Source organism: Mastomys coucha, unplaced genomic scaffold (genome assembly GCF_008632895.1).
Source record: "Mastomys coucha isolate ucsf_1 unplaced genomic scaffold, UCSF_Mcou_1 pScaffold11, whole genome shotgun sequence".
Lineage (NCBI taxonomy): Eukaryota > Metazoa > Chordata > Mammalia > Rodentia > Muridae > Mastomys > Mastomys coucha.
The window spans coordinates 29,345,098-29,356,780 of NW_022196893.1; the positions used below are offsets into that span (position 1 = coordinate 29,345,098).

At 44.3% G+C, this 11,683-nt stretch overlaps 1 protein-coding gene across 1 annotated transcript; it reads right to left on the reverse strand.

Moving 5' to 3' along the window:
- Positions 1–6,794: 6,794 nt before the first annotated feature.
- Positions 6,795–11,243, reverse strand: LOC116082780 (olfactory receptor 10AD1-like). The gene is made up of 2 exons (XM_031359718.1): positions 11,239–11,243; positions 6,795–7,758 (listed from the first exon to the last, which is right to left on the reverse strand). Exons 1-2 carry the CDS (start codon positions 11,241–11,243, stop codon positions 6,795–6,797), a joined length of 969 nt encoding a protein of 322 aa, XP_031215578.1.
- Between the last annotated feature and the right edge of the window lie 440 nt (positions 11,244–11,683).

Genomic DNA, 11,683 nt, shown 5'->3' on the forward strand with positions numbered 1-11,683 from the left:
TCAATTGTTCCACTATCTCTCCCATAGTGTTCCATAAGCCTTGGCAGGTAACTCGGATGTTCTATGGAAGGACAAGTCATCTAAAGTCGTGTGCACTTAGCACCTTGAGCAGTCATGAGTCTCTGCATCAGCTGTCATTTTCATGTGACTGGGAAGGATTCCATGCATTAATTAAGCTGTTGTGCTCTAACTGCCATCTCACTGGATAGCCCTTTGCGTACCTCACCTTTCCAACCTACAAAGCCACCTCCCTCCACTTCTCATACTACCCGGATACTAATCACTTGTTTCATCATTTCCTTTCTTTCCTTTTTGTGTTCCACTCATACCCACAAGGGCTAATACACTACAACAAAAAACACTATTTGTATCTCTGTACTCCCTAAAACAGTTTGTACTTAAGTTGTAATTGCTTTGTGGATGACTATTATTCTATTTCACAGTGAGTTATCCCCTGGATCCTGATTGCTATTATAGATAGAGCTGACCTTTACAGAAGAGCCTGGGGATAGAAAATGATATCCCAAGCAAGTGGGACCAGGAAACAGTCAGGAAAAATTACTCTAATATCTGATGAAAATCAGACTAAAGAACAAAATTAGTCGGAAGAGATACAGTGCTACTCAACACTAAACAGTGGAACAATCCACCAAAGGGATATCACAATTCTAAACATATGGCTCACCAAGCACAAATGTGCCCAGCTTCATAAAAATAAATACTACTCAACACAAAATCACCTTTTAACTCCAACACAGTTGTAGTAGTATGGCAAGTGTTGTGGCTATCCCACAGTCCTAGTCTTCTTGAAAGAATGACGTCAGTGAACAGACAGGCTAAGCAGAAGTTTGTAACAAACCAGCTTAGTGGGTAAATCCAAGTGGGGCACTCTAAAGAGGGACTGGTGTGGACTATCCCACTAGGGGAATAGTCTAGGAGATCTGCATTGTGGACTTCAAAGAAGTTTTATGAATCTTTATGAGGTTTATATTAGAGCTTCAAGACCCTTTAGTCTCTGAATTGGCTGGTTTTATATCAACTTGATGGAAACTTCAAGTAAAAAAAATGGTTTTTTTTGTTTTTTTGACAATGAAGTAAAAAACCATATAACGAAAAAAGATAGCATCTTCAATAAATGGTGCTAGTCTAAGTGGCTGTCTGTGTAGAAGAATGTAAATATATCCATATTTATCACCCTACACAAAACTCAAGTCCAAATGGATCAAAGACCTCAACGTAAAACTGGACACAGTAAATCACAGTAAGAGAAATCGTCTCCTGCTACAGAACACCAATGACTTATGAAACTGGAAAGCTTCTGTAAGGCAAAGGACACTGTCATTAGGACAAAATGGTAGCCTACAGATTGGGAAAAGAATTTCATCAACCCTACTCAAGGAATTAGACAACACCAACTCAAATAACCCAATTAAAAATGGGGTACAGAGCTGAACAGAATTCTCAACTGAAGAATCTTAAATGGCAAAGAAGCACTTAAAGAAATGGATAACATCCTTAGTCATCAGGGAAATCCAAATCAAACTCCGAGGTTCCATCTTAGACCAATTGGAATGGCTAAGATCAAACACCTCAAGTGACAGCACATGTTGGAGAGGATATGGAGCAAGAGCAACATTCCTCCATTGCTGGTGGGAGTGCAAACTTGTACAGTCACTCTGGAAATTAATCTGGCAGTTTCATAGAAAATTAGAAATAATTCTACCTGAAGACCTAGTTATACTAATCCTGGGCATATACCCAAAAGATGCTCCACCATCCCATAAAGACACTTGCTCAACTATGTTCATAGTAGCTTCATTTGTAATAGCCAGAAAATGGAAACAGCCCAGATGTTCCTCAACTGAAGAATGGATACAGAAAACGTCTTTCAGGCTAGTGAGATGGCTCAATGGGTGAGAACACTGACTGTTCTTCCGAAGGTCCTGAGTTCGGATCCCAGCAACCACATGGTGGCTCACAACCACCCATAATAAGATCTGATGCCCATAATAAGATCTGATGCCCTCTTCTGGTGCGTCTGAAGACAGCTACGGTATATTACACTGGAGCAAGTGGGCTGCAGTGAGCAGGCCAGAGCGAGCAGGGCCATCCTGAGTTCAATTCCCAGCAGCCACATGATGACTCACTGCCAACTGTACAGCTACAGTGTACTCATACACATAAAATAAATAAATAAATCTTAAAAATATGTGTTTCATTTACACAAAGGAATACTATCTAGCTATTAAAAGCAAGGACACTAAATTTTGCAGGCAAATGGATGGAACTAGAAAATATTCTGAATGAGGCAACCCAGATCCAAAAGAATATGCAAGGTATATACTTGCTTATAAGTGGACATTAGTCACAAAGTACAGGATACTCACACTACACTCCAAAGACCCAAGAAAGCTAAACAGAAAGGAAGGTTCGAGTGAGGATGCTCAAATCTCAGTTAGAAGGGGGAATACAATAATCATAGGCGGCTGATCAAGGGAGGGAATTGGTTGGGACAGGGGCTGGGGAGGTGAATGGGTGAGGTTCAGGATCAGGTGTTGGGAGAGACAGGAGAGAAGACCAGAAGACTGAATGGAGATCTTAGGCTGGCAGGGGTGGTGGGTGGGGTCTTCTCTAGGACATGCCAGAGACCTGGGGTCTGGAAGACTCCCAGGAATCTATGGGGGTAACTTTTGCAGAGATTCATAGCAGTGGGGGGATATGGAACCTGAAGAGGCCACCTCCGGTAGCCAGGCAGGACTCCCAGTGTGGGGATAAGGACCCCAACCCACCCACAAAACTTTTGACCCAAAATTTGTCCTGTTTATAAGAAATGCAGGGGCAATGAAGTGGAGACTGAGGGAATGGCCAATCAATAACTGGCCCAACTTGAGACCCATCCCATGGGCAAGCACAAATCCATGACACTATTAATGGTCCTCTGCTATGCTTGCAGACAGGTGCCTAGAATGCCTGTCCTCTCAGAGGCTCCACCCACTGGCTCACTGAAACACATGCAGAGACTCAGAGCCATATGTTGGACAGAGCTTGGTGACTCTTACGGAAGAATTGGGGGAAAGACTGAGGAACCCAGAGGGGATAGGAACTCTACAGAAAGACAACAGTGTCAACTAACCTGGACCCTTGGGTCTCTCAGAGACTAAGTCACCAACCAAAGAGCACTCATGGCTTGGGCCTAGGCCTCCCTGCTCATATGTAGCAGCTGTGCAGTGTGGTCTTCACGTGGGTCTAGCTTGTTCTGTCTTCTAACCTGTCTCTCTAAATTGCCTCCTCCTCTCTCTGTACTGCCCCTTAAGTAGCTTGCCTTGCCTTTCTCTTCTTGTCAGAGCTGGGTGTATCCTACTCTGTCAAATCTTTCTCTGATTTGTCACTTTGTCTGCCACTCAATTAGACATTCAAACATGGGTGCTTCTTTCTCCAACTAGCTTTACCTTCATTATTTGGGAAAGTCGGTTGGATGGTGCTTTGCTGGTGCAAACACATGAAGGAACATTTCGCTGAGGCAGACACAGGAGAAAGGGTGTTCTGCTACAGTGAGCACGTGAAAGGACATGTGATGGAGGATTCTTTGCTAATAGCGCACATGTATTGGTCCACCTTACACTGCATAGTTGAACTGCATTTGTTGGGACTCCATAGAGAAAATGCACCCAAAAAATCTGCTGGTGGGCTGCGGTTCCTTGCTGCTTCCGTGGACTTGGGCTGAGTGATGTCGGCTGAGACAGATGCACGTGCTGAGGCAAGACACATGCTGAGGGGTAGAAAAGTCTTTTTATTTTGTCACCATGAAGTCAAAATAAATCATCCCTTAAGTTGTTGATGGCAGGTGTTGATCACAGTGACTTAAGAGAAAACAAGGTGGACTTGGTCCCCAGGGTATTGCCATAGAAAGATGATGAAGAGACTAGGAACCACTGGAAGCTCCTATGCTATTGAGGTTGTGCCTTTCAATGAGATTGTGAGACCACAATCTCCTCTTTTCTCGTTTAAAGATTTATTTATTTATTTTATAAATATGAGTACCCTGTTGCTGTCTTCAGACACACCAGAAGAGGGCAAGGGCATCAGATCCCTTACTGATGATTGTGAGTCACCATGTGGTTGCTGGGAATTGAACTCACAACTTCTGGAAGAGGACTCAGTGCTCTTAACCACTGACCCATCTCTCCAGCCCCACCATGATCTCCTCTTACTTTGGCTCTCGGTTTCAGAGAGATTCTGATTCGCCAAAGTAGAAGAAAATGTGATGATGGGAGTGACTCCATCCATGCATCTTGAGCAAGAGACAGAAGCTGCCCACATGGTACAGAGCAGCAGAACCCAAGATGCAAGTCAGGCTGAACATCAATCCCCTATAGAAGCTTGGTACCGCCATCACTGTCTAAAAGCCCCGGAACTTTTAAGCTGCACCACAAGCTGGGGACCAAGTATTCAAAGCAGGAGCTTGTCGGGGAACATTCCAGATGGATACCATAACAAGCCTTAACATATGAGCCTTTATGCTTATTCAAGTAGCTATGTTCAAAATCAGACTTTTTTTTGGGAGGGGAGTGCTTACTAACATCAAATTGTATGTCTGTCTCTATATTTATAGGGATATTTGAACTGCAGATTTAAATTCATATATGTATGTAGATTATTCATCTCTTCTTCCTTTCACCTTAAGGGGAAAGAGGGAGAGCAGAGATATCTGTGACTCTGGGATCAAGAACCTGGGTGACCAAAGGAACCAGAAAAATAACTGTACCTGTACACAGTCTCTCTGTCCTGCATCCTGCCGGTAATGCTCCTTAAGTAAACTCAACCAGCTCTAAATGACAAGGAAGCTCACTGAAGTGGTTAATAAAGGTCCAGCTACCAGGACTCCACATAAGAGGAAAATAAAGGTATTAAATGTTACAAAATATGGCCAGGACAGTGATGAAAGCATCAAATAGAGTCAGGTGTGGTAGCTTGCACATGCATTTCCATTACTTACAAAGCTGGGGCAAGAGGATAAAACCAGCAACAAAAGTACAAACGTGTTAAAGTAGACCTGCTGTATTGTTGAGGGGTGTGAGTCCCTCAGAGAGTCCCAGATCTGTTGTTGGATGGTGTGAGTCCCTCAGAGACTCCCTGCTGTATTGTTGAGGGGTGTGAGTCCCTCAGGGACTCCCTGCTGTATTGTTGAGGGGTGTGAGTCCTTCAAAGAATCCCTGATCTGTTGTTAGATGGTGTGAGTCCCTCAGAGACTCCCTGCTGTATTGTTGAGGGGTGTGAGTCCTTCAGAGAATCCCTGATCTGTTGTTGGATGGTGTGAGTCCCTCAGGGACTCCCTGCTGTATTGTTGAGGGGTGTGAGTCCCTCAGAGAGTCCCAGATCTGTTGTTAGATGGTGTTAGTCCCTCAGGGACTCCCTGCTGTATTGTTGAGGGGTGTGAGTCCCTCAGAGAGTCCCTGCTGTATTGTTGAGGGGTGTGAGTCCCTCAGAGAGTCCCAGATCTGTTGTTGGATGGTGTGAGTCCCTCAGAGAGTCCCAGATCTGTTGTTGGATGGTGTGAGTCCCTCAGAGAGTCCCAGATCTGTTGTTGGATGGTGTGAGTCCCTCAGAGAGTCCCAGATCTGTTGTTGGATGGTGTGAGTCCCTCAGAGAGTCCCAGATCTGTTGTTGGATGGTGTGAGTCCCTCAGAGAGTCCCAGATCTGTTGTTGGATGGTGTGAGTCCCTCAGAGTCCCAGATCTGTTGTTGGATGGTATGAGTCCCTCAGAGTCCCAGATCTGTTGTTGGATGGTGTGAGTCCCTCAGAGTCCCTGGCTGTGGGCCTTCTGTGATCCAGATGGACCTCCCTGCTTACACCCACAAGCAGAACAGGCTGCTGCTTCCAGCCTTTGACTCTTGTTCCATTCTCCCTTCTCAACATTAATCTAAAATCTTTTGCCTTCTCTTACTGGGTTTTGGAAAGCAATAAAAGGCCACTCATCAACTACCCTTTTCCTTCTATGAACTTAGAGAATTTGTTGGCCACCGCAGATGCAGGGATGGGACTCTGCATCTCTCACACACTCCAACTGTCTGTCCAACCCACTGTCTCCACACTTTGACTTTCAAACTATTCGCTTCCTAAGCAAAAGCTTTCCCAATCATTCTGTTTTTTATGCTTGTGGTGGTTTGAATAAAAATGGCCCCCTTGGGCCTATAGGAAGCAGCACTGTTAGGAGGTGTGGTCTTGTTGGAGTGGGTGTGGCTTTGTTGGAGGAAGTGAACCACTGGGGGCGGGCTTTGAGATCTTCCTGGGGCCTGCCCATTCGGATGTAGAATTCTCCATTCTTTCTCCAGCACTATGTCTGCCAGCGTGTTGTGATGCTTTCTATCATGACAGTAATAGACTAAACCTCTGAACCTTAACCCAACCCTAGTTAAATGTTTTCCTTTGTAAGAGTCACAGTGGTCACGGTGTCTCTTCACAGGAATAGAACCCTAACTAAGCCTATGCTAATTCCTTTATCTTGTGAAGCATGCCTGATTCTTCTCAGTTAGTGACATAGCCCTATAACATCACATTTGTCCCTCCAACCATGAAAACAGATTACCAAGAGAAATCAGAGAAGCTCAGTCTATGCTGGAAGCCAACTCAAGATATGAGCCTTAGATATCAGGAGAAATTACTTCAAGGTCTGAGTCTGGTACCAAGGAAGACATGAATGTCTTTCCTGAAACCCTCCAGCATTGGGAATAAAGGCTAGAAAGGGGATAAGTTTCTATTTCCAGTAGTTTGAATTCATTCAAGGAATTTCAGGCTAAAAAGACTCTGCCTGAGCCAGGCTGCCTCTCCCAAGAGCCCGCCCCATGGCCCCCTTCATTTCCTTGTTGCGGAAGCTGTAGATGATGGGGTTACACATGGGGGTGATGATGGTGTAGAGGAGGGAGAAAGGCTTGTCTTTGTCAGGCCCATGCGTACTGCGGGGATTCATGTAAGAGAACATGGCTGAGGTGTAGAAAAAGACAACCACGGTCAGGTGGGAGGCACAAGTGGAAAAGGTCTTTCCCCTACCTGAGGAGGAGGCCCTGCGGAGGATGGAGGCCAGGATGCGGGCATAGGAAGTGACGATGAGCATCATGGGACTGAGCAACACCACAATGGCATCCACAAAGATCACCTTCAGACTGAACTCAGGATCCCCACAGGAAAGGGCAATCACTATGGGAGCCTCACAGAAGAAGTTTTCTATGTGGTTCTCTCTGCAGAATGGACCTCGGAATGTCATGTAATCAAGAAGGATGCCATTGACCATCCCAAAGATCCAGGAAGAACACACGAGCCTGATACACACCTTCTGGCTCATGATTTGGGCATAGTTCAGTGGGTGGCAGATGGCCACATAACGATCATAGGCCATGAAAGCCAAGAGGATGCACTCGGCCACGCCCACACCAAAAACAAGGTACATCTGAGTCAAACAGGAGGCAAAGGAGACGGTGTGATTCTTGGTCACCAGGTGGAGCAACATCTGTGGGATGGTGGTGGTGATGAAGCAGATGTCCAGGAAAGACAGGTGTCCAAGGAAGAAGTACATGGGGCTGCTGAGCCTGGGGTCAGTCCACGTGATGAAGATGATGAGGCCATTCATGGCCATGGCGAGGCTGTAGAGAGCCAGGAAGAGGGTGAAGAGCAATGCCCGGGTGGAAGGGGAGCTCTGCTCAAAGCCCACGAGGATGAACTCAGTCACTGTGCTGCTGTTCCTAGGTGCTCCCTTTTGGGGTCTGCTTCAAGAAGGAAGAAAGGAAGGACAGGTGAGCCAACCGTGTATAGGAGTGCTTTACTTGCTTCTCTGTTTTTGCGATAAAAGCAACTTGGGGAGGCAAAGGTTTATTTATTTATTTTTTAGCTTATAAGCAGGAACTCAGTGGAGGAACACTGCTTACTTGCTTTATTTCCTTGGTTTTGTTCGGCTATGTGTTTCTATAGTGTCCAAGCACACACACCCAAACATGCCACTGTCCACAGTGGGCTGGGCCACCCTGCATCAATAGACAGAGTAAGGCCCACAGGGCAATCTCATGGAAGCAAGTTCCTCAACTGATATTCCTTCTTCCCTGGTATGTTCAGGTTTGTGTCAGGTTGGCAAAGACTAACAGGCACAAGGAGCTGTTTGGATAACCTACTTCCAAAAGCACAGACCGGGGGGAGGTGTAAATAAACAACAAAATAAAAAGCAAAAAAGACAACAAATTATAGTTATACTAAATTCTATTAAAGGCACAGAAAATGCTATTGTTGGCTGAAGTCCTGTGAGCATCAACCAAGAATTTTTTATAGGATTTTGTGTCTATTAGGTTGGTCCTGAAATACCATCATCAGTCTCTCCTACCCCTACAGCCCCGCCCCCCACACACACAAAGAGAGAGAGAGATACAGAGACAGAGACACACACACAGACAGACAGACACACACACAGACTGAGACAGAGACACACACAGAGAGAGCAAGAGACACACACACAGAGGGAGAGAGACAGAGAGAGACAGAGACACACACAGAGACAGACACACACACAGACTGAGACAGACACACACACACAGAGCAAGAGACACACACACAGACACACACAGAGAGAGACAGAGACACACACACACAGAGAGAGACAGAGACACACACACACAGAGACACACACAGACACAGACATACACACACACAGAGACAGAGACACACAGAGTGAGACACACACACACACATGGGGAGAGAAAGAGAGAGAGAGGGGGGGGGGGAGAGAGAGAGAGAGAGATAGATTGGTTTAAGATTCACAGAAAGAGTTAAGGATTATCTTTAGTCCCCACATCATTATACACAGCTCCCCCACCCCTGTCCTCAACATCTCACAGCAGAACATCTTGTAATGTAGCTGAGACTACATTGACACCCTGGAGGCTCCAACATTAGTAGCTTACATTGCAGTTCACTCCAGTTCACTCTTGACTGTGCATATTCTGGGCATTTGGAGAAATAGTAAAACGTTGGGTGCTAAAATGTCCAGTCTAGTTTTATCACTCCTAGTCTTCTGGGTGTCTTTTACTTCCTCAGCCCAGCTAACTCCTTGACTGATATTTCCAGACATTTCTGGACTGTCCAAGTGGTCCTGAATGGTGGGATTGTGTTTAGAGACAAACGGGTTAGCACAGGATCTACAATCGCATAACAAACCGTTGAAGGGAACTTTGAAGTGAAGACGCAGGCAGAATCTGAGAGCTCTCTTTAAGTGTCAGTAGGTTTCCCACCAAGAAGAGAGAGCTTCCTTTTCCTGTGTAGCCTTTGTGAGTACACTGGACTCCACAAGAGCAAAAATAATCACACAATTGTGCGTTTTGCATCACAAAAATCTAGGACCAGTTTAAAAGCAGGGAGGAAATGGGCATTTTTCTAGATTAACATAACTCACTAAATTCACTGGAAAAAGGATAAGATTAGACTAATGTCCTGACTGAAATACCTCATTACAGAATGTAGAAAGCAGTTCTGAATGTTTGCTCTATGTTATGGTCTCTTGGAGAATTTTAAAACACCCCTAGACCATTAAAACAGAAGGTATTGGGGGGTATCTAGGCATCAATGGATTAAAATAGGAATTGACAAATAATAATCACAGACAGACAGATGGATTGACAGATGAATGGGCAGACAGGAGATGGATACATACATACATACATACACACATACATACATAGATGATGGATAGTGATATGTAGATAGATGATAGATTTATAGATGACCGATAGATGTGTGCACTACAATGTGATGTTTTGAAATATGTTTGTGTTGTGGGATAAATCAAAATAATAACATATTCATTGCCCTCCCTCCTCCCTACACGAGTAATTTTAGAAGTTCTGCAGGCAATTCTAATGCACAGTCAAGCCTGAGAATCGTGAAAACAGATAAAGACCACAAAACCTGGGCCTAATAACCCCAGCTTCTGATAACCCCAAGGCAAGTCCCTCCTATCTGGTAGAAAGTTTCATGTTTCCCAAGGCTAGTGAGGTTTGTGAAAATAAAAATGAGATCTTTAATATCTTCATAAAGCAATGAAGCTATTAAGAACAAAACCAGTGAGAGCACCCAAAAGATAATTATGACAAGAGAATATGCTAATGATGCTGATGTGGACAAAACCAATTGTTACTGAATGGAATTCAGTGTGGCATTCAAAGAGGACCAGGCCAAATGGTGTTCCTTGCTGGGATCTGAGTGTCTTCTAGTTGGACTGCTGCTACATAACTCACTACATTAATATATGAAAAGTTAAGTCCTCTAGTAAATTGCATTGATGTCCAGAAACATTTGATACAGTTATACATTAATAACTACCTACTTTAAACAATTCTTAGTAAAATGTGACTAGAAAGATGTTTCCATGGTGTGATCTGATTCTACATCAAAATAATCATAAAACAAATGGTGTTACATACTCTGTGTTCTACACACAACACACATCTTTTAAACCTTACACACATCTTTTAAACCTTGCAATTATCCTATGTGGTAGATAGTCTTTCTGTCATCCTTGCTGTATAAGAAGGCTCAATACCTTTCCCAAGGTCAGACAGTAAGTAGTGAAGCTCAGATTCAAACCTGGAGCCCCTGATTCTAGAAGTTCTTTGCCAATGACCACTTTGCACTACTTATGGGCTCAGGAGATGGTTTGGTGGGCAGAATGTTTGCAAGAGTGTGAGGAAGGACTTAGATTTGAATTTCTAGAAACCAGGAGAAGTTGGGTATGACTCTAATCCCAGGGCTTTTGTAGTCCTCTGTGGAATTCAGACAGGTGGATCCTTAGGAGGTTCTGAGCCAGCTGGCCTGCAATTGTATCTGCAGACAGCCCAAAGAGATCCAGCTTCAAACAAGATGGACGACGAGGACCAAACAAGAGCTGGTCCTCTCTCTTCCACTAATGTGCCATGACATGCACACGCCTCCTCACACATACATATATTATACACACATGTAAACACACCATACACACACAGACACTCATGCATACACATGGTGCATACAAACCAAAAGCAAAGGAAACAGTAAAATGTAGTGATCAAATTAGGAAGTGATGGCTTTTGAGTATTTACTATGTTCGTTTTCAAGTATAATTTATTTCATTGTTAGTCAATCTGTTAGACACTGTTCAGGGACACTGGGTCTCTATGCCATGACACACATACATAATGGGACTCTTGGAAGGATTCATGCCTTACCTCATTGTGTTGCCGTGACTAAAATGGTCAGTCACAGAATCAGTGCAGCAGGGAAGAGAAGGGACCTCACCTCATGATGCACAAAGCTGAGCTACCCCAGGGGGAACATCTGACGTTGGATCCACTCTGGAAAAAAAAAAAACTGGCTTGTTAACATAGGCCAACCTGGAATGGTATTTTCTTAATTGTGGCTCCCTCTTCCAAAGCGACTCTAGCTTCAACATGAAACTAGCCAGCACAACCTAACTCTCTTGTTAAATGGACATAGTATGAAAATATCTTCTAAATGTATCTCTCTACTCACGGATTAGTGTAAGCTCTCAGACCTCATCAGAGAAATTTCTTCGTGCAAATCGTGGTTAACTTAGAAACTCCCAACTGGTCAAAACGAAGAGAATAAGTGTCCAAGGGCATTCAGACACAAACAGGGACAGCTATGTCTCAT